We start from the raw sequence: 23,711 nt of genomic DNA, 5'->3' as shown, positions 1-23,711 counted from the left end.
GGACTTCATCGAATCTAAAAGAATCATGATGCACGTAAAGAACACTTCAAGTGCATAATTTTACAAACTTAAAACTGAGCACTTCAAAATGTCTGAAGGTGCAAAGTTTTACCAATATGAAAGTGCGCACTTTACCGAATCTGAAAGTGTACACTTGAGAAAGATGAGCACTTAAAAAAGGTTTTTAAGTGGTCACCTTGGCTTTTAAGTAGAACGAACCACAACACGCGATAAAAATCATTTTGCGTTTTAAGAAAGTTCTAAATTATTATTCGAAAAGTTTGCCATTGCCAAGGGACGAAAAAAGGTGGGGTGTGACTCTCTTGCTTTATGGGTAAGCGGTCAAAGTTGTGCGTAAGATTCAAAATGGAGATAAAAAGGAGAGGAGTACGAATTTGTTACGTTTTTTGGTGAGCAGCTAAGTTGTTAGGCGCATTTTACAATGATGGCATCTGTAGTCCAATTTTCAGTTAACTTGAAAACAATTATCGAAAGTTAGTTAACTCATTGGAATAGCAATACGCAATCAGCGTCGTAATTTTGTCAGTACACACTTTGTAATGGCGGAGATAAAGAACATGATTTCTGGAGCATGTGTTTCCTTTTAGTCATAATAACATACCTACACACCCAACCTCACTGGCGGAACCTAATTTCATGGAAGGATTACGGCACATATCAAAGGTCCTTCCTAGCACACCACTGTTACAGAAACATTGACCAGTATCTCTGTCACATAGAGCACTGTGCGCTGAGGTGTTGACACCAGGTAAAAAACAAGCACAAGCTGAAAGAAGTAAAAACAAAAACAAAAACAAAAAACAAACAAAAAAAAAGACGAAAAGAATTGAAGAAGAATTGGATGCTCAGGCCTTTTCTATGATTTGAAGAAATTTGGGTCTTATCTGTTCTAATTTAAGGAGAGATGAAAGCTAGCCTTAAGAAGTTGTGTTAAAACCAGTCCAAATTAATGCAAAATGACTCTAGCCTCCTCTTTTCATTTTGCGGATTTTTTCCCAAGGAGGCACAAAAAAACCTAAGAAAAATTTCTTGTTTTTGCTATATCCAATTTACGTTCTCCGCATGAAATCTCAGTCATTTCATCTATTGTAGGTAGTTCAAATTTGCACGTACTGCATATCACAAACTGGTATACCTTGGCAACCTTGACCGGAGGCGAAGTTAAAATAGTCCGGCCTACACTGATCACAAGTGCGACCAATAACATTAGGCTTGCAGGAACATTGTCCACTATTTCTGTCACACTGATCAGGATTTTTGGATCCAACTGTGCTACAGTTGCACGCTACATAAAAAAATGATGTGACCTTTAGTACAATATAGCTATGATAAAGAGAGCACCTTTCGACTGAGCGTCGAGAAACCATAGGCAAATGAATCATATCGGCCAATCAGAGCGGGGAAAACATCTAAAGGATTGATCCACTTTGTGGCTCGAGTTTTCTAAGCCAATCAGGGGACAACGTAAAGCAAAACCAAAGCAATCTTAGTCTATTTTGGTCTCGTCACGTAACGTTCTCTCCCCCACTACGTTGCGTGACGAGACCAAACAACGGCTGCGAAGGAGACTTTCGATGCCAATTGATAACTGCTCCATAATAATAATAATAATAATAATAACTTTTTTTAATAATAATAATAATACTACTAATAATAATAATAATAACAATAATAATAAAGAGGATGACGATAATAATAATGAAACGGCTACTCATGATCACGGTGATGACTAGCCGTTTCATTATTATTATCGTCATCCTCTTTATTATTATTATTATTATTATTATTATTATTGTTATTATTATTATTATTATTATTATTATTATTATTATTACCATTATTATTATTTTTATTTGGTACTGCTGCAAATCAAATTATGATCATCTGGAAAGGTATTATTCTCAAAAGTTTCCCTTCAGAATATCTGAAATATTCTAAGGTTAAAGCAGTTTTAGTTTCGATTCTCGAAGACTGATTTACGGACCCTATAAAATGGAGATCGCTTAGTAGCAGTATCAGGTACATGATTACACACTTTTTCTGTAGCCTGAGAAAACGTGGTGTCCGGGTGGGGTGCGTTTTATCTATCACAAAATTCTTATCCGTCTTGACCATAATTGTTCAGCTTACAATAGCCATTTGAGAAATTCTTATTTCTTACAAATCAATTATTATAGAAATCGTACCTAAACAACCCTGCTTTGCATCGAAGAAGCCTGGACTGCACACATCACACTTCTTACCAATCAATTTCTGTCTACAGCTACAGTTCCCGTATGTCTAATCATGTGATATAAGGAAAGAAAATATTGCCAAATATATAACAAATGCTTTCCGAGATGGATATAAATGTTCCCCACATAAATGTCCTTAACACTAAGCCACGTTCCATGAAAGAACTACCTCACAGTGTTGTTGCCTTCAGACAGGTCAAGATAGGAGGAGACCTTAAAATAATTATTTCTTCGTTGAGGAAAGGTAAAGAGAAAAGCGAGAAGTGACGAGGATCGTTAAAGAAGGAGGAACGCTTCATAATAGATGTAACATTATGCTTATTATAATTCGGTCTGTAATTATACCAGTGATAAACAAAATCAGGTAACCGCGAAGCGGGACCACGAGTTGTTAATCACGAGTATGATTACAGACAGAACTGGACGACACGTAGTCCTTTTACCAACTAATCATAACCGTTGCAATTTCTGAAAACAACAAATACATTAGGACAAATATCTCCGGTAGAAAAAATGTCTACAATAAAAAATTCATCAATTTTGGGAATTCCTTAGTCTTTCTTTTGTACAGGTGGTTGTTTCTATGGTTATTGTGATCAATTCTGTGATTGGTGGATTTGGCTGAAAGGACTAAGTGCGATTGCCAGCTTCAACTGTCCGGATACAGGTACCCAGTTACAGCCAACTGTCCAAAATTGTAGCTATATAGAATGATTAGTGAAAAATAAAGCAGCTAATGCACCAATCACATTTAAGGAAATGGTAATGGTTATGATTTAACGAATGAAAAAGAGACTGTGTATGCTTACCAAGTCACACTGAAGATCAGTGGAGCCTTCAATATCACAGTTACAAGGCGTACAACCAGAAGACGTGTAATTGAAAGCGTTCTGTTCACATCTGTCACACAACTTTCCCGTCACATGAGAATGACAGGAACACAAACCAGTCATGTTGTTACACTGGCTGTTCACTGCACCAACAATCGAACAGTTGCAAGCTGAAAGTTGACACAAAATATAAGTGAAGGAGTTTCGAGAACAACAATGCATCCCTATGTTTTTCTCTGCTGGACGCTGTGGTTGTATATATTAAAAAAAACCTTGAGCCCCTTTGTAAGCAGCCATACGAAAAAATAAAAGCAAGCCAGACTAGTTCATGCTTTTTTTTTTTTGAGCTACTAATGGTCCTGGTGGGCTACGCCTTATCCTCTCAGTATTAATTCTAAATGGCTCTTTATTTTGAGTGGTTAAGTTTTTTGGATCAATATCAGTATCTGGGCAACTGCCCACCTAACCCTCCCCTAACTCAACAACAGTCAATTGACAACAAGTTAAGGTTAATGCTGGGTTAGGGGAGGGGTAGGTGCCCAGATACTGATATTGACAAAGTTTTTTTTCCAATGGCCTTCGTAAACTTTGTGGAGTTTGTTTAATCGCTAAACTTTGCTTCAATGTGGATTATATTCCACGGGGAAAAATATGGATCAGTGTTTTCTCCAAAAATAAACGTTTTACTTTGGTGTCAGTATTTTGTTTAAATACAACAAATTTGTTTGCCTTACCTTGACAACCTTGACCAGAAGTGAAGTTAAAATAGTTAGGTTTACAGTGGTCACAAGTGCGACCAATCACATTAGGCTTGCAGGAACATTGTCCGCTATATCTGTCACATTCACCAGGGTTGTTTGACCCCACAGAGCTACAGTTACAAACTGAAAAACAAATGTAGCAACTGGTTGTACGTTATATTGCCATACACTCAACAAACTGTATCGTTCCTACCTGGTCAGTGGCGACTACCTCCTTAGAGTTTAGTGAGCTATACAGAATTTCCCTGTTACATTCTTGCAGCAATTTTAACGAGATTTCCATTTTACCTCTTCTCAGTGAGCTATACAGGATATTCTTTTTGCATTCCTTCAGTTAGCTATTTGAGATTTTCCTTTCCCATTCTTCCTGCTTGTAAGCTTTACGAGATTTCCCCTTTACATTCTCTCAGTGAGCTATAGGGAACTTCCCTTTAACATTCTGTCAGTGAGCTGTACAGAATTTCCCTTTAACTCTCTTTTCGCTATATGAAAATGATCGTCTTTTTTCGAGTGATGTGACTTAAAGCACGTCCGTTTGCTAGTTAGCATTGTGCTGAGCAAGCATTTTCGTTAAAACTTCAAATCCACAAAACAAGACTTGCGTAGACACACTTGGTAATCAAGGCAAATAAATTTAATTATTATGAAAGCGAAGTTACTAATATTTGAATCTTAATAAATTCTAATTGGAGCTTGTCACAAAAAAATATATATATATCTGTGAGAAAACTTCAAACAGTCATTTAACAGGAAGAGGGTGTGCAATCTTTTTCAGTTATTGCATTCTTCTCACATACAGTTTCAGCCCCATGCATCCCTATGAAATTTGGTTGTTCCCTTGACCTGAAATGCTTTAAAGCCTTCGAGCTTGAAAATAATCCCTATTACAGCTAGGTAAAAAGTCAAGCTACGGTTGCACAGTTTACACAAAAACCATCAAGTTACTGACTTGTCTGAATTTGAATTGGTTGAATTACTTATTAGAAAAGAATTCTTACCCAAACAACCTTGCTGAACATCAAATAAGCCCGCAGTACACATGTCACACTTCTTACCAATCACGTTTGGTTTACAGCTGCAATTTCCGTATATCTAAATTAATGCGAAAAAAGGAAACACAAAAGTCATATTCTAAAGTAGAATTTTGCCTTAAGTTAGTGGAAAACCATATAAACAGGGGTACCCTGGAGGTAAAAAGAGACATTTTTGAAGGATCGATCAGAGAGAAGGTTAACAAGGATTAACAAACAGGACCTAGAAAGTTTAGGCAAACATTTTTAAGAAACAATGCATGAAGTACGACTATGATACTTGAAAATCTACAAAAAACCGATTTAAAAAGATATTGAAAATCGCCTACCGAGTCACACTGGAGATCAACTGAACCATCATTGTTACAATTACAAGGCAAACAGCCAGACGCGGTATAATTAAAAGCGTTCTGTTCACATCTGTCACAGAACTTTCCTGTCACATAAGGATGGCAGTAACACGAACCAGTCATGAGGTCACACTCATTATTCAGTGAAAAAACAGCCGAACAGTTACAACCTGAAAGTCGATTCCAAATAGAGATTTTAGAGAGTTAACAAAAATGCCACAGTGCTTTGTTTAATACTGCGGTTGGTTGCAAAAGTCTCATGCCACCCTCTCCACCGATCAGATGGAGTGTCAGCTGATCCCAAAAAAAGACTCGCCCAGGAGTGTTTTTCGTGCTGATGTGGGGATGTTTGCTTTCTATTGGCAATGGCTCTCTCTTCTCTTGTGCAGTTTGCGTCTGTTCTGATGGGCCTTTCAACCTGGATCCTTTGTACTTAGTTCCGTTACAAACATCTGGCTGGTTAAGTCAAGCGTGTCGTCATTCCATAACAAGCAAAACAACTCTGACAGGCTGGGGTCTTAGGGTGGGAGGGAGAGAGGCTTATTTACACTTTAACGTTGCAATCTCCTCAATATGATTGCGTTTTGATCGATGCTTCAATGTAATGATCTGTTGGAACTCGCCTTACCAACATGCGGCGAAGGTCTTTACAGAAAAAACATACTTACGTGTACAAGTTTTGTTCAATGCATTTCCATGGTATCCCGGTGCACACCACTGACAGTTAGACCCTGTGGTATTGTAAAGACACTTAAGGCATTCGCCTGTTGTGGTGTTGCAATTACCGGTGGCTGCAGGATCTATGTTGTTGTTACAGTTACACTTGTGACATTGACTATCCTGTTCCTGTTAAAATGCATAAATGAATAAAAAGTATAGTTTTTTGTAAAAGGACAGTGTAATTGTACGAATAATAAATTAAGGCGCCTTGAACACAGCAAAAATTGAAGATGAAGATGAGTTTCTTCTTGATCTAACCAAAATGTGGTGAAATTTCCAAAATGCTGAGGACTAAAATGGCATAACAGACGGAGATAGAGACAAAATGAATAAAATAAATGGAATTTAGCAGTGGACGTTTTACGAAGTAGCTCTTCTTATCCACTGTTTCAGGGTCTAATTGGAATTTAGAACGTCGGTTTTTGTGGAGGGAGGAAAACCGGCGGACCCGGAGATAAACCGTCGGAGCAAGGAAGAAAACCAACTACAAACTCAACCCACATGTGACACCAGGTCCGGGAATCGAACCTGGGCCACAGTTAATCGTTCATAGAGGGATCTATTGCATACATGTTAGTAACTTACGATTAACATCCAGGACCTTCAAATTGTATTGGTTTGCTTTGCTTAAGTGCGTTTTGTGATGGGGTTGTAAACTTGGTGCAACTCTCTAAACCAAACGGTTACAAAACTGAAACTAGTGGCAACTGACCGGTGTCACTCTGAGTCACTCACTACGTGCTTCTGATTGAATGTAATATTTTGATGGATCATTTTGATTACTTTGGTTTTTGGTTTTACGACACTCAGAAGGAATGTCGTTTATCGAGGTTCCACATCTCACTGAGCCTCACACTTACCTTTGGCCGTCCAAAGTAACCGTCCATGCATCGTTCATAATACCGTCCCTCGTGACCCACAGTGCAGTTCACACAGGTTGGTAGACCGTCACTTGAAAGTACACAGGTCTTAGCGAATTGATTGACGGCAAATGGTCCGCTGGGGCATGGGCACGGGCTGCAGTCGGTAAGTGTGGCATTAGTGGCGTTGCCATACCAACCATCTAAACACTTTTCACAATCTTCACCTGATAAAAATAACAAAATTCACACAGGACACAAATTAAAAGAAGCAACTAATTATATGTTTGGTCATTTTAAATCAAGATAAGTATATGGCTTAAAGGAAAATGGTCGTGCATAAATCGTACCAGGGCATAGGAATTCAATCTCATGAGTTTTACACTGTGTATCTCAAAGTTCTTATTTCTCCGACATACAACCAAGTTTAAGGACTCTATTCTCCCTGGCCTCAACAATATTTGCGCACTCCTCCTATCTTATTTATCCAATTTCTTCCTTCCAAGAAATATTTCGCTTCTTTTATTTTCATGGCTAATACCTGTGGTGTTGTGTTGACAGTCCAGACACACTCCAGTCTCAGTGTCACACTTGTCTGAGTGTCCGTTACACTCGCACGGCACACATGTCACGTAAGGTCCTCCCTTTGGTGTGACACGTGTGTAACCATTGGCGCATTGTTCACAAAACTGTCCTTTGTACTCCACGGGGCATGAACAATTCTCAATGTTTAAAGCACTTTTTGCCCCAGGAATCACACTGCTCCTAAAAAATAAAATCAATCTACATTAAAATCATTTTATCCAAGTAAATTGTTTAAAGCTCTTGCTGTGTGACAAGACCAAGAAACGGTTTTGAAAGAAACTAGGGTGCGACTGGATGCTGCAAAACATCATACTTACTCTTAAAGACCCTGGCTTGAGGAAAAAACATTTACGCACCATTAAGAAAGAATATTTATGCCAGATTTTTTAGAGATCATTTACTCAAAGACCCTGGCTAGAAGAAAAAACTTTTACACACCATTAAGGCAGAATATTTATGCCAGATCGTTTAGACATCATACAGACTCCTCACTCTTCAATTGCTTTCTATATTCTGTCTTTATTCATCGATCAAGTATCTAATGAGCTGGTACCGTCATGTTACTTGATTACAGTACTTTCACATCATTCAGTAGTCCTACAGTAAGATTACTATCATTGATACAAGTACTTATATAATGTTCTCAATACACTACAGACATTATTACTTCTTTAACGACACCCAAAAATATCAATGGTAAAGCACTCATTTACTTACAGCCTAAAAATTATAGCATTTAAACTCTAGGGTAATCAATGTAGTACACACCTGTTACTAAGAGTTAGTTTAATATCAGCCAATCGGCTAAACAATTTTGTTGTAAGAGTTGTCCACTTGGCCCTGATACGCAGTGACGTCAAATGACTTAATACAACAATAATTTCGTAACTTGAAGGTTGCCGCCCAGAGGTGTTTCCTACTCTCCAATTGTTTTCAACAAGCTTTACCTGATAAAAATAACAGACATTAAGTTATTAACATCCACATTCTCCATTCTCCCAAACCTAACTTGACTTGGTTTTTTATTAGTGTCACCAAAGTTCCACATTAACTTAAATGTTGGAAAGTTAGAATAGCCAATTATCTTTTTTGAGTTGATCCAGTGATAACAACTTCCATTTCAATAACCAAAGAAATGACCTCACCACACATAAGTACAATGAAAAGTAGCAAACAGGGGCGGGAATATGTCCGATTTTTTTCAGGTGGGAAGGGGTCAGGAGCAGGAAGAGAGTAAAACAGAACAAGTACGAATTTACCCCAAAAGTTGTGCTAAAGCTATGTTTTAAACAGCCTTTCTCCAGACGTTTTCCCTGAAAGTTACTCTCCCTCACTACTATTTTTCTCAAATGTAACAGTGGAGTATTATAAAACATCTCAAAGAAAAACTGCTAAAATAGACAAACTAAAAGTTTGATGGTTGTCATTAACCCCTGAACAAGAGAACCTCAGATCTCTTGGTCCAAATTCTCCTTGGTCACAAATAATCTTCCCCCATGCAAAACAATCCTATTTTATTTATATTTTATGGCTATTTTAATGCCATCACATCTATTTTTATAATATTTTATTCTCTGAGACTTATATTTTATTCCTATTTTACCTGATGGGGAAAATAGAGCCTCTATCTTAATTGTGTTTTACTTTTAATTTAAACCTATTTTAAAGCAAGATTGAACAAGGTGGTATATTTTATTTCTATTTTCTCTAAACAAGTGGAAATATAACCTGCAAAACAGACTATTTTAATCCTATTTTATTTCCTACATCAGTAAAATAGTGATAAAATAGGCCGTTTTATTTATATTTTCTGCTGATAGGACATACCATGGCCATTTCCTTTGGAAAATATGAAAATGATTCCTTTAAAGACTATTTTTTGACTGATAGTACTGTATTTATTGCAGTAAATATAATTCCAGTTATTTTATTTTATGGGAAAGAATCAACAGATTTTATTGACAATCTGTGTCAAACCAAATTTAATGATTGATTAGGAATATTTTTTATGAATAGCTGTAATTGAAGATAATTCTTATGAAGTTTTCAAGAAAAGAATAAGAAATCAAATTCCATCCCAATATTACTACTTGTTGATGTTAATATAAAATCAAAAATATTTTACACTTAAACCTGAGGTAAGTATGTAAATAAATTTCATTGAATACTTGAATTTTTAGTTGGGATTTTAAATTTTTAGTATTTATTTAATGTTAGTTACCTCAATTTTTTTCTTAAAATTCCCAGTAATTCTTAAACATTCCTAGAAATTAATGAAAATTCTTAGGAATTTCTAGCAAGTTTTTAGATTTACAGTCTTTTAGGGAAAGTCGTTGGTGCTCTGAGTTGGAATTCCTTGTATTTCAAAGTCCTGTTGACAATTAACTTGGAATTTCTGGGAATTTCTAGGTTTTTGAACCTGTGAGTGTTGTTACAGCTGGGAATTCCTAGGAATTCCCATTTCAAATTTATCATGAAAATTCACACCTCATATTCCTAGGAATTACGTTTTTTCCTAGGAATGTTTATACATGAGGCTCTATTTTAAACCTATTTTAAGTGTATTTATAATCTATTTTTTCAATTTTTTTTCCTGTTTTATCCCTGTTTTATGTCTACTTTATGTCTCTTAGACCTATTTTATAGGTATTTGATTCATATTTTTTCAACTTTTTTCCTCCTTTATCCCTATTTTTTGTATATTTTAAACCTATTTTAAATGTATTTATATCCTTTTTTCCCCTTTTTTTGTATTTTTTCTCTATTTTACCCCTGTTTTATGTCTATTTTCTTTTATAACTAATATTTCATTAATGCTATTTTAATCCTATTTTATCAACAAATCACATACACATTTTCTCTATTTTAAAGCTATTTTAAAGCTATCTAGACAGTAGTTATGACTTGCCAACCAGACTATTTTTTGTTTCAAAATAATAGATTTAAATAGATTTTTTATAGTTTAAAAATAACTTTGAAATAGTCTGGAAAAATAGAGAAAAAATACACAAAAAGTAGAGAAAAAGATAGTTTAAAAAATAGATATAAAATAGGCACTACTTTTGTAAGGGGTCGCCTGTTTGACTCTGATCCAAAAACAATGATTCCATAATAATGATAATTGAATTGACAATTATAATGCTGATGATTATAATGATGACAATGTTTGTATCATCATCATCATCCTTTTCATTATTATTGTTATTGTGAGTTATTATACAGCTGTAGTTAAACATAATTGTTGAAACTAACCTCATATTTCCTAAAATTGTCTCCACCTAGTGGAGCAGCATCAAGACTTGAGACAAGAGGTTCATCAAACCACTTGCCTTCAAGGATAACATCACCCTTAGAGGATGTTGCAGGGCTGGATGCATTGTCCTGTTGTAAATGGAATGACAATGCATATGTATAAGCAGATCTCTTGTCCCCAAGGTACTTGTCAGGAGCAACAAAGTAGATATCATCTGAGCCTTGAGTGTCAACTTTCATAGATCCCCTGTAAGAAAACAAAGAGGATTGTAAGGCTTAGTATAAACCAGTTTGTCAAGGTCTTTTCATCTAATCAGTTTGAAGGTCTACAAACAATCAAACAAACAGTGCTATACACCAACACGGTATATAAATTGAGCACACTCTCTAACATTTATGTAGAAGTGCAAACTGTCCTAGTTTTCCCGATATGAACATGTCAGACTAAAGTAATTACCTTTAGTTATTATCAGCCTAACATTTTATAGAGGAGTTCTCAATTTGGCCAGTTTCTTGATGAATTAGGTTTTGCTGTATCAAGTGACATAGCTAGCCTAGGTGAATGTCATGCAAAGGGAAGGAAAAGAGAAAATTTACTTGAATTTAAGCCCATAAGGTGAAAAGAGAATGATAACACCTGAATGTAATTTCCCTTCTCCTTCCTCTTCCTCTTCAGAGGACAACTACACCATAATTTCGAAGTACAATTTACTGGTGCACACACTACCAAAGTTAACAGCAGAGGATCACATGACTTGTATACCAAACTACATGTATGTAAATACACAACATAATGTAAACACTCACTTCTCAATGTTTACAGTAATATCCCAGTCCAGAACTGGGTTGATTTGTTTTCCTGCACTGTCTGTAGTACTCCAACCATCCAGATCAACATTGTCATCAAACACTGACAGAATGGTGTTAAGAGTTGAAACAAACCATCCTGGGTCAGTAACACAGTCAGATGATTTATTTGAACACTGACACTTCAAACAACCTTGAGGATTCTGGACACTTAAGCCATAATAACCAGCTGGGCACATGTCACACTGACGGCCTAGCGACTGAACCTTACAAGGACACTGGCCTGTAGTCTTGTCACAGACAGGGCTGGCACTTCCCGCAAGGTTACAGTCACAAGATATACAACCTAAAAGAAACAAATACATTCGTACCAGTCATGTTACAGTTGCAATCTGTGAAATAAACCGAAGAAGAAAATCTGATGAGCAAAAACACTGATTGCACTTCCACAGTGCTACAGTGTACAGATATTGCACAAATAACAATAAAATTGTAAGATATCTGCTGGTTTGACACTAATATTCATGTACATAAAAATTCATGCTGATGTAAGTTGTTATTTTCAAAAAAGGAAAAGCAGAGAAATCATCATTCATTCAAAATTGACATAGAGGTGGGAATAAAGTATGCCGTTTCTGAACTTCTCGCCCTCGTAGTCTGTTTCAATCAGGCATTTCTATCCAAGAAAACTCTGAATTTGCAGCAAGTTGCTAACATTTGGGGGTTAAATATCAAAGTTTCAAACTACATACTCAATAATTGACAGAAGTAAAGATTGAGTGTTTGTGAATATTATAACGAAGATGTTTAAAATATTCTTATTTTGAGAAATGTTTTGCTTGAAAGTGACATTATGACAGCTCAATGTTTTCCTAAGGAACACATGTGTATTAATCTAGGGTTTATTCTAAACACATGCACAGTATTTAACTTCTTTACCTTTGTAATCTTGACCTGAGGTGAAGTTAAAATAGTCTGGTCTACACTGATTGCAAGTGCGACCAATCACATTAGGCTTGCAAGAACACAGGCCGCCATATCTGTCACATTCATCAGGGTTGTTTGACCCCACAGAACTACAGTTACATGCTGAAAAAACATACAAGTTTAAGTATAGATATCAATTGCACATAAATGGTCTGAATTTTTTTTTTTTAATGTAAATTTTGCATTAAGGTGGCTGAAGCCTACTTAAAGAGAGATTTCTGGGTTAAAACCATTAACATGAATAGGTGATGTACTGAATAAGTGTATAGCTGGAGTATAGTATAAGCCAAAATTTCCTTGATATGAAATCTATCCCTTTGTCTATTGGTATTCCATGTAAATTATTCTCTATAGTTTACTGAAGTCCATATTCACTTAATTTTGATAGCTGCCTTGTCTCTTGCAGCAGTTCTGAATGTTATTTTGTTACAGTTTTTCTTATCTTTGTTAGTATTAATGTTACCTTGTCCCTCTCCAAAAATGTTTCCAAACACTGGTGCCAGTGCACGACTTCCTGCCTCAGAGTTTGCTGACCAGGTTTTCAGGGATGATGATGCATTGTAGTAAAATGTCATGTTTTCTTGAACTTCAGCAGATGCTTCCTTGAATACATCATACTCAGACACAGTTGGCATGACTAAAACCTGTGTTACAAATTAAAATAATTATTACTGACATCAATTTTATGTTTCAACAATTATCTACTGGAGAAGGATGTTTTTCGTCTTGTCATGAGCATGGGACAAAGAAAAAATTCTGAGTCTCCATGAGGAATCAAACCTCAGACCTTCAGATTCCCTGCTCCAATACTCTATCATTGAGCCACAGAGACTACAGTGAAGGAGGTCTATTATGAAGTTCAGTATGACACACGTCCTGCACACTGCTAGGATCAGCAATGTCGATGCAAATGTGAACTGTTTTATTTGTTTTGCTGCTGCTCTGCACTGTCCTATTATCAAACCTCCTTGATGGGATAGTAAATAAATTCTAGCTATTTATCTTTATTAAGTATGTGTACCCTGGCTAAGAAAATCACACAGTTACCCTGACCAAGGTTCCAACCTGAATCAGTGTCAATCAAGATTCCAGAGCACCAATAACTAGGTCATGATGTCTCTCCTAAGAAAAAAACTCTGAGTTCTGGTGAGACTAATTAAAATTTGTCCCAATTATCAGAAACTAAGTTGCTTTCCAGATAGCCCATAGCACTTACATATACAGCAAGGTAGCTTTCTATGATTTAGATGTACTTTACTTTGTAGTATGAAACCCAAATACCAAGGAAAAAGTGATGTTCAGCCCACTTCAGCATCCAAACAAGCTAACAGAGAATATTTATCTTGCAACAATCATAGCAACAAGTTGAAGATTATGAATAATAACTTACAGAGTCAACGATGATGTCTGCATTATGCAATGCCCTTCTTTTCCTTCCAGTGACCAGAAAACCCTGTTGAGCACTTCCAGAAGGTATTTGAAGTTTTACACTGTACTGACCCGCTAATAAACAGTGACTTCCATAATCATGAGCTTCACTTCCAGACAACACTGTCCCAGTCAGGATAAGAGGCTCCTTCTTAGTGATTTGATTGATGTTGTTGCATGTGAAGGGCACAAAGGATGTCCACAGCAAAGCAGTTATCTTAACCAAATTCCAGTTATAACCAGTCTGCAAAATACAAAATGCTGATCAAAATAATAATTAATAATAATAATAATAATTTCGGCATTCTATAAAAATCTGTCAAAAACTTTTAATTTGAGCCTCTCAGGTCCACAGGATGAAACAAACATCCCTTCCATACTACTGAGTTTTGGTAAATGAGTAAAAAACTAAGACTATTTTCAATTTAATGAACAATAATCATTTATGATGATATCTTGCCCAAGGGAGGAACATCTCACCATGTAACGCAGGACAAAATTAAAATATCCTGTTTTGGGAATGTTGACAGTGAACTCCAGCTCAGTTGGTGCAGAATTATTCATTCCCTCATTCAATACCACACCAACCATAAGAACATTGTTTCCAGCTGTATTAACAACTTCTTGATGACTGATTGTTTTTGTTTGTGGCTGTGCAAAAAAAAAAAAATTTTGAAATTAGTGACAGCTAGTAGGATTAATAACTAAATTGATTGAAAAATACTCTTCAATTTTCAATTCCATGATTGAAAACCCCTTTCCATTAAAGAATCTTTCAAAATCAACATTAAAAAATCCAAACATGAGCCGAGTCTACCACAAAGTTTCTCTGAACAAGGATTACCAGCACTTAATATATACTGTGCAGCAAGAAAAACCTTATTATCTTTAATAACATCAAGGTTTTTGTTGGAGCTGAGAGCAAGGACCCTTACGCAGCAACAACTTTTACACAGTTGTAACAAAGATGTTTCAATCCCTAAAGTCTAGAGTCATCTCTACTGTAGCAGAATAAACAAGGAGACCAAATGGTCATTCATGGCCTTAAATCCACCTGCTCCATTGTGACTAAGCACATAGTCTTTCTGGGGACCCACACAGCTTCAGAAAGAGAACTTCCTCCTCCCTTTGCTCTTGCAATGTGCAGTTAAAAATGGTAATCAGAACACCGAATAAGACACACAGCTCATAGTAGAGATTTCCTTTGTTTGCCTTGATTTTTCATGCCATCCAAACAGTGAAGAGAGGTGCTTCAGCCTTACTGTGACTTATTTGGTCTCAGCTTGCTCATTTCACACAACATTCTTCACTTATCAAGGGTGAGGGAAGAAATCACAAGAATACTAAACAACAATATTAATCTGCTTTACAGGCATAAAATAGATGAAAATAGTGGAGAGATTGTTCTCAAACCATTTGATGAATTAGTGCTCCAACTGATCAAAAGTTAATTTCCTGTTACGTCCTAACATTCACTAAATGTAAACAATCTTCATTATTTAGACACATAGCAGCATGCAGAATAATGATTAACACTTCTTACAGTTATGGGTGTAGCATCCTCAGCCTGAAATGTCATAAAATCTACACTTGGGGCAAAGAAGCCTTCATCAATCTTGTCACATTTCTCCCCAGAGAACTTTGGGCGGCAGTAACATCTCCCGTATGAAGAACATGAGGTATTTACTGAGCCAGCCAGGTCACAGTAACATGCAGTACAGCCAGGGTTTTCAGATGTCAATCCAAAGTATCTATCCTATGTGTAAAATGTGTTATTTTTCAGTTATCAAACTACTTCTGTTCAGAAAGTACTTGAACTTGCACCTCCCTTCAAATGAATCCCTCCTTAAAAAAAGTGCCCCCCTCTCCCTGCCTTAACCAGAATTCAAAATTATACAGCTCCACAGTACATGAAACAGGCAAACCTTTTTTTACAACTGTTTTTGTGGACATCAGTTGGCTTATTCTTATAATAAAAAAATATTTGCACATGAAATAGTAGACTCACTTGGCACTGGTCACATGTCCTTCCTGTGAGTAGCTGTTTACAGGGGCACTGACCAGTTATCTCGTTGCACACATTGGAACTATTGACTGTTCCAGTTAAATTGCAGCAGCATTCTAAATTCATGTAAAACAGAAAGATCCAGTCAAAATATCACAGTACTGTACACATAACTAACTTCTGATACAAGTTTCTGCACATGTTTAGGCTGAAAACAAAAGCGCATAAATTGGCGCATATACATTATTAACAAGTAATAACATGATTTCTCTCACAATTTGGTGTAATAAGCACTTGTAGATTTTTCGAAGACTACAAGAGAGAGAGATAGTTTAATATTTGCTCCAAGATTTATAAAATTAACACTCCTCCATTACTGCATTACTTTACTATACAGGGCAACCCTACATGTACACTGTATGTAAAACATATTAACTCCCTCTGCAGTCTAATCACTCTTAGCCTTAAAGGCAAGGGTCAGTTAAGTGTTGAATAAAACCCAGACTTGAGTTGGTTTTGCTTTGCGAGACATTTTAATATTTGCTTAAAGATTTATAACATTAACACTTCTCCTTTACTCCATTGACCTTTACTACAGGAGAACAGTACATGTGTAAAACAAATTAATTAATTGCCTCTGCAGTCTTGCACTTAACCTCCGTTGAGTGTTGAATAAAATCCTGAGCTGAGTTAGTTTTGCATTTTTCCTGACTTCGTATGAATCCCTTTGTCGAACCACATTAATGAACTAAGTAATAAATGAATGTTGAGTGGATTTGTGGCGAAATATAAGAGAAAATGTTACTTAGAACCTTTCCAATCAATTTTTTGTCAATCAAAATTTGGCAAAGTAAAGTGGTAATGCGATCCCGGTCAGTGTAAAACACAGACCGCGGACCGCTAACCGGAATTAAAAGACAGACTAAAGAGTGCAGACGTGCTAGTGGAGGTTGGCGCCAAAACACCATCGACGAGTCTACTACGGCATACATTCTCAGCGGACTAACGTATGAGCTCACATCTTGTTGTGTATCCGTCATGTATAGTAGTGAAACGCCTTCACACCTGCGCAGTAAACGCTTTGTCATCAGCTGATCACTCATATGAAATAGGCAAATTCTTCTTTATCATGGTGCGCCTTGGCCTATGCTTCTTACTCTTTGGAAGGACGGTCGCACAGAAAGCAAAAGGACGTGCTCTATTGAAAGAGTCTCGCGAAGCACCACATAAAGGTCTTTACCACGGAGAAAATTATGTGTTTGGCTACAGAACAACATGGTCTGGAAAAAAGTAAGCTCTACTACATATTAAATAAATCAAACTTAAATTCAAAGCATAATCCTGGCATGATTGAGTACCTGTATGAGAATGAATCAAGCAAGGGTTCTAAAAATAGTAACCTTGACTTAAAGTTGAATGTTGAACATAGTTACTCACCTCGTGCTAAATTGAGTATTATATAGAATAAAAATAATTGAATATTGTTGCAGTTGCCTTGTCGTAGCCTGAAGATAATTTATTTTATGTACCTGATGTGTTAAAATTGTGGATAAATACCTAGTGAAGAGGTGACTTGTGAGAACATTTGTACGATTTATAACTTTTTAACTAAAATATGGTTTACCTATTATCATTTTGCTTAGAACTCCATGAGTATGGAAGCCAAATGTCTTTGAAAAGAAATTTTACAGTCAAGTGTTGGAACAAGACTTGTCACTGAAGGTCAGTGTGCCCACCCTGAGATGTATGGACAAAGCTGGTGGACTTGACAACTACATCATCGACACACCTGAAAGAACTCTGCATTCTAAATTAGCTATCGATCTCAAGATACTTATGGTGTGGGTTGTCAAATGTAAAGAAGAAGGTTCAGGAGTGAGGTTTTTCCTAAACCAAGAATTAGTCATCATGTTCACATTCCAAAAGAGTATGCCAACAGATTTTACTTTGATTGGAAAGGACCTTGCAGACAGATCGTGTTTTGTTAGGGAAAGTACGTGCACCGACCCTAAATATGTAAAATGTTGGTGGTTGTTTGAACTTGGAGATGGATTTAGAGATTAAAAGACTGAACATGAACAGGTGCCTCCTTTCATTCATTGGTCTAGAAACAGAGTGAATCAGGTGTTAACCCTTAAGATTTCATCAGTAATTCTCCTTACTGTCTGCCATACAATGCATGTCATGTTAGTTCAGAGAATTTGGAATTGGATCAACCGATGATCCCCTAGTTGATATTCTTCTTTATTCTCATTACTTGTCTGCTTGACATTGTACTGATAGTGTAAAGAGAAATTCTCTCCAGGTCACTACTAAGACTTAAAGGGTTAAGTTACTGAACAAGTTGTCAGACTAACCAACAGCACATTTCATGTATTGATGGCTGATTACCTCTTGTTATAGTGTTGGGTGCATATTGACACCTTGAAACTCTCATAAATGCTCAACTCTCAAAATTCTTATGATTGGGAGGAAATCACACAGAAATGTGTGAGGAAAGAAATCTGATCAGTGATTATGGTAAATGTGACTTTCCAACATTGAAGAAATCAGGTATGTGAAGTTTTACACCAGAATTGGTGAATAATTCAGATGTTGCTAGCAGTTGCATGACAATCTTAAGTGTTCAATTGATTTTGCCATTTCCTACTGCTTTTACATTTCATTTGGAATGGGGTTAATTTTAATGTTCCTCAGGGATTTTAGGAGACAATTTTGGGAATGTGCACATTTATTCTCATAGAACAAGGAATGTTTTGAAAGTTAATGAAAAGAAGAACTGGTAATTTTAGCAATGGAACAAGGAAACTCTGATTTGCCATAGAAACATTGTAAGAAGTGAATTTTGAAAGCCCTTAGCCAAAAATTTGTTTTCCTATTCATGTTTCCTTGGCAAATCTAAGGTTCCTAACCCTAACCTCCCTAAGGGAATACACACACATGTACATTCTAATCCCCCCTTCAAATACTGTTTATTCCCAAACCTTTGAAAGATATTTGCATCTTTTTCGCCATACCATGTTAATCCATGCATTTTACCATATTTGCCTGCGAAATTGGTTATTTGGATATCCTTGGTTCCTTAAAATATTTGCAACCAACTGAATGAACACCTTCACAAATTAGTCCTAATGATGGCCTCTACCCTCTCCACCTGTCTGATTATGCATACAGCACACAATTAATGATAGTTCTCTAATGATACATGGAAAAGGATGAACCTTTTCTGGAAACTCCAAAAGTTTGTGTTAGGATCTTTGATCATGAAAAAGCCAAGACAAGATGAATGAGTTTACCTTTGAGATTTTACTTTCCCCTGACTTCTTTAAAAGACAAATTTTCCATGCCTCTAAGCAAAATTGCCTGAATTTCCCCAAACATTAAAGACATTTTTTCCTAGACCTTATCCTGGCCTTTGGCACTGAGGTCAAACAAGAAATACTAGCTCTTGCTTGTGATTAGTGCTAGCAGCATCATATGTTTGCAATCCTAGTTGAACATGTCAAATATTATGCAACTTTAATTACTTCAAATCTTTGTTAATAAAACATGTGACAGTATTTAAAACTTGCTACAAGATGTGTCTAGGACTATCAATTCTAAAAGAAATTATCAATGTTTCTAGTTATGAACTAACAATGATCAGTGCTGTAGTTGTACAAAAGATGATTGCACATAATTATTCTAAATGGACCCATTATGAGGATGTGTTAGACAAGCAGTAAACCGGTGTAGCTTGTTTAGTTTCATTTTATGCCATCTGGTATTTCTTAAGGAGTTCATTTAGCACTTGCTCTGGTTGCTGTATAATTTTCCTCACTCTATCAGCCAATTTCATGCATTCTTGGTGGTTGAATGATTCAAACAAATTTAAATCTTCAATAAAATAATGGGCACATTTCTTTGAGCGCAGACAACATTCCAACCTGTTAAGGAGGCCCAAAAATCGATCACACAAGGTAGTGTGTCTCCACTTTGAGGCCTCAGGGTGGGACTCGCACTCATACAATAGGAGTGTTTTGAGGTGATATGACTTCAGTGGCTTTAGGTTAAGTTCTTCCCGAAGAGCTTTCACTATTCGGAGAACTTGCTTTCGGCAAGAGCTGGCTTCACCTTGCCCACCTTGAAGGAACAGCTTCTTTTCAGCTGCTGAGAATGAGTAACGCCACAGGAATTGTTTCTCTTGGTCAGCAATGTCGTACCCCTTTGGTTTCTTAGCTACCAGATGACATCCCTCTCTGCAAATATCTTTCACAAGATTCTGATTGGGCCAACCTTTTCATAAGTTAAAAATAAAACAGCGGGTGTTAAAAACTTTCCTGAAAGATAACTTGCACAGCTAGAATAATACAGTCTTTCACCTCACATTTCCTGTTACAATATTGGGAACCAGTAACTAAGAAGCACTTCCCTGTATATTTTAATGAAAGAATCTCTGTGGATGTTTAAGTGTAACTGATTTCAATGCATGTTTTAAGAACTGTCTTTCAATACCAATAAAAATTCATTAGGTGCTTGAGCAAAACTTTTCAAATTATATTTTGTTACATAAGTTCTATGATAGTTATTATTTTTTTCAATCATTTTGAATGGTTGACAAATTGACAGAAATCAGTACTAGCAGTTGACAAACAATTAGTATATAAAGTTTTGCTGATTCTTAAACTTTGGCTCATGAAATTGACTTCTTTTAAAAGGGCCACTCAGTAAGTTAAGGTGTCAAAAGTGATATTACCATTTCTGCACCTTGTTGTCCATTCTTCAGCATCTTCTGGCCAGGTTTTCTCCTTGATGGCAAGTGTCAAATCAATAGAATATTCTCTTTTATTTGTGCTGGTTATTTTCAAGGTCACTGCTGGGCCTTCAGACTTAACATCAACATTCCTAAAATTCCAGAATTATTTAAACATTAGGATACTTTTCAGCCAGCCTTAATTAATGTCCCACTATGATCCTTTAAAACATGTTGTTATGATATATTCTATATCAGGGTGGCTGCCTTTGTACAAAGCAGGCAAGATGAAGACACACCCTTGCTCTGATTAACCTTAACCCCTAACCTAGTAATATTTCAACATCAACAATTCACAGGACAGTTCTCATTGTCAATTTCAATTTTTTTAAGCCCTATTCTTCCCAGTATTCTTTCACACATTTCCTCTTATTGGATATTTTTTTATCAGGAATGGAGCAGAAGGAAAGGAAAACCACCTCAATAATTTTAGCGTAAGAATGCCATTTTGAAATAAGTTGATCATTCCATGCACTCAGGGAGAAATTTACACCTACATCCTACCCCCTGGATATATGAACAGAAGACAGTTACCAGACTTCATGGATAGAACCAAACCTAGTAAGGGAGGCAGGGAAAATGTGTTATATCCACATCTAATACATGAATTAACGAGAATGGAGCAAGTGAATGAATTTTACTTCCATACCAAAACCTCATGGTTTGACATGTAAATACTGTGTTGGCCCATCCTTATTAAAAAAAGCCCTGTGGGAATTATTTTTCTATCCTGCACGTACTGAATAGGTCTTTGAGATTTAAATCATAAACCAGCTTTTTTGCTTTCTTTTTGCATTTTGCCACTCCCATGGCCATACTTAAGCCTGTCTTGCTGTTTCCAGTCCCACTCACACAACTGCCCATGGCCCTAGTACTAGATCTAATTATGTTTTTCCCCTAAAGGGAACATGCTTACTTGTCTTTTACCTTTGATATCCCTTTTCTATGATGGCATTTTTCACAAGCCCTCTAAAAACTGCTTTCACCTGTGAGGCATTCAGCATTCCTTTTGGGTTCACCTATTTATTTTTCTGCCAAAGTACTTCTTCACCCTTGTCAATCATTATAGTGGTAAACCCTGCATTAGGAGGAAACAATAGTTTCTGCCTGTGACTCAACCAGCATGGCAAGGGTATTTCTGGTTGTTGCCTTTTATTCACCAGACTTATTTCCAGTGGTCATTTCTCGCTAGCCAACATATTACTTTTCAAGCAGTAAGAAGCAACAACCCAAAGTTAGTCTTTCCAACTGACTGAAATACCTCCCGACTTTTGGGTGCAACAAGGTGAGGAAAACTTGATCATACTCTTGTATTTTATTACAATTAGTAAATATTGTGGTCTTTTGATCAATAGGACTTAGAACAGAAGAAATACTGAAAGGGAGTAAAACAACTTGACCCTCACTAATCTGGTTGAGTTTAGGTGATACTTCTTTAAAAAGAGGACTTTTTCATAAGAACCTTGTGGCTGAGAGGACATGGTCGTTATGGACTTAATAATTTGTTGCTAATATCTATTACCTTGATGGTACATGAATATATTGCTCGTCTTGACATGTGTATCATAAGCTGATTGTCAGCCATGAAAAATTCCTTGTCTTGGGAAAATCTAGGGATTTCATTAAGGGCAAGGTATCGACCAAATTGACAACCTGTAAAGATGACTTGCCCCTATGCCTTAATGTAACCCTTAAAATTCACCTCCTTTGAAGAATTTTTCATTGGTAATAATGTCGATTCCCAGCTCAGAGTCATCTAGGCTTTTCCCCCTATTTTAAATCATACATGTCCACATCGTACATTTTTCTTTGCAAGACGTAATTATGGCGGAACTGAGTGAATGATCAAGCCCTGCAATTGATGCGGTTTCAACCTCCAACTTTTCAATTGGGTCAGTTAAAAGTTCGGCTTCTCAATCGCCAAGAACGACTTATTAAATTTGGAACAGCTGGGTCGTTCTTACTGTTGCGCTTGGTCGGCCAATTTTCACACATTTAATACGGTTTTGGAACGGCTTTAGTGTATATGAATCAGAAACCGAAATTTATATTTCCCTAATCAAATCCTGAATTATGACAACGTTTAAGAATATTTCCTGGAACTGTATTACTAAAACGGCACACTTCTTGGAATTTGATTCGGTCCAAACTTGAATCAAGTCTTGCTCATGAAAAGCCAGTGCCTAAACAGGCCTAATCTTACCGATTGGTGGCTCGCGAAACCCATCGTCTTCTTCAAATGGTGCGTCATCTAGTTCTAAGTTATCCATGACCAACATAAGGTCGAATTCATCGGGCTCTTTTACTTTGGCCCTTTCATAGTAGCTTCCTGTAGGAAAGATGTGAAGAGCGCGAAATCGGCGATCTTTAGTTTGCACATATTCTAAAATTCCATTCCCTATAGGTTCCCAGCATTCTAAGGCTTCCGTTTTTCTGTCTCGACGAAGCTGCACAATCTCATTAGTAACACGATTTAGGATTGTGTTTAGACGTGAATTCTGTTCACTCATTTTTCCAACAAGGATCAACGTTACGACGCTTTCTCTTCAGTGTATTTTCTGAAATTTCCTACAAGTAAAAAAGCGCTGATGGAAGCATATTTAAATATCACAAATAAGCATCCGGTGCTTTTCTGAGAAATTTCCCTACAGGTCAGGTGTTTTGTGAATATCACTTCCGGTTGCAACTACTCAGCTATGTCTTGATAACAGTTTGTCTTTTGTAGAGAAGTTTTCATCTTTTTTCCCTTTGGTCGTTGCTGGACGACTTGTTCGTTTTTGTGAGACTTACACGAATTGTAAACCACGCTATGTCATGATCGAAGATATTTATTTATTCCTGGCTGGATTTGTCACGGTGAACAGAGCGCTTGTCACGTGGTTTACTATCGTCGAAGATAGGTTCCAGTCTATGCTCGGCTAAGTTACCTGAGCTTCAAAGCTTCAGAAAGCGACCATTTTGCAATGGTGGCTGTAACACGCTGTCGAAAATCGTTTTTTTATCTAGTTTTTCGTTCATCTTTGTTGCTTAGATTTCACACGTCGGCTT

At 36.6% G+C, this 23,711-nt stretch overlaps 3 protein-coding genes across 3 annotated transcripts; 1 reads left to right on the top strand and 2 right to left on the bottom strand.

Moving 5' to 3' along the window:
* Positions 1–394: 394 nt before the first annotated feature.
* Positions 395–16,553, bottom strand: LOC113668187 (uncharacterized). The gene is made up of 20 exons (XM_089205391.1): positions 16,528–16,553; positions 15,875–15,987; positions 15,410–15,622; positions 14,347–14,517; positions 13,829–14,110; positions 12,902–13,082; positions 12,391–12,540; positions 11,452–11,797; positions 10,645–10,891; positions 8,161–8,339; positions 7,349–7,572; positions 6,808–7,034; positions 5,896–6,073; positions 5,207–5,397; positions 4,845–4,938; positions 3,820–3,969; positions 3,065–3,255; positions 2,208–2,301; positions 1,157–1,306; positions 395–787 (listed from the first exon to the last, which is right to left on the bottom strand). Exons 3-20 carry the CDS (start codon positions 15,443–15,445, stop codon positions 609–611), a joined length of 3,270 nt encoding a protein of 1,089 aa, XP_089061517.1. The 5' UTR covers positions 15,446–15,622; positions 15,875–15,987; positions 16,528–16,553; the 3' UTR covers positions 395–608.
* A 401-nt stretch (positions 16,554–16,954) lies between these two features.
* LOC113674971 (uncharacterized) lies at positions 16,955–17,950 on the top strand. Its single transcript, XM_027191470.2, is given in 3 exon segments — positions 16,955–17,161; positions 17,515–17,738; positions 17,741–17,950. Coding segments are annotated over 3 exon segments (504 nt in total). The 5' UTR covers positions 16,955–17,000; the 3' UTR covers positions 17,860–17,950.
* Positions 17,951–18,826: 876 nt separating this feature from the next.
* On the bottom strand, positions 18,827–23,423 carry LOC113674968 (cyclic GMP-AMP synthase-like receptor 1). Its single transcript, XM_027191467.2, is given in 4 exon segments — positions 18,827–20,146; positions 20,607–20,755; positions 21,591–21,741; positions 22,867–23,423. Coding segments are annotated over 4 exon segments (1,131 nt in total). The 5' UTR covers positions 23,174–23,423; the 3' UTR covers positions 18,827–19,622.
* Positions 23,424–23,711: the final 288 nt, after the last annotated feature.

This window comes from Pocillopora damicornis, chromosome 4 (assembly GCF_964200805.1).
Source record: "Pocillopora damicornis chromosome 4, jaPocDami1.2, whole genome shotgun sequence".
Lineage (NCBI taxonomy): Eukaryota > Metazoa > Cnidaria > Anthozoa > Scleractinia > Pocilloporidae > Pocillopora > Pocillopora damicornis.
The sequence above is the reverse complement of the archived record's forward strand: the minus strand, read 5'-3'. Positions and strand labels throughout refer to the sequence as shown.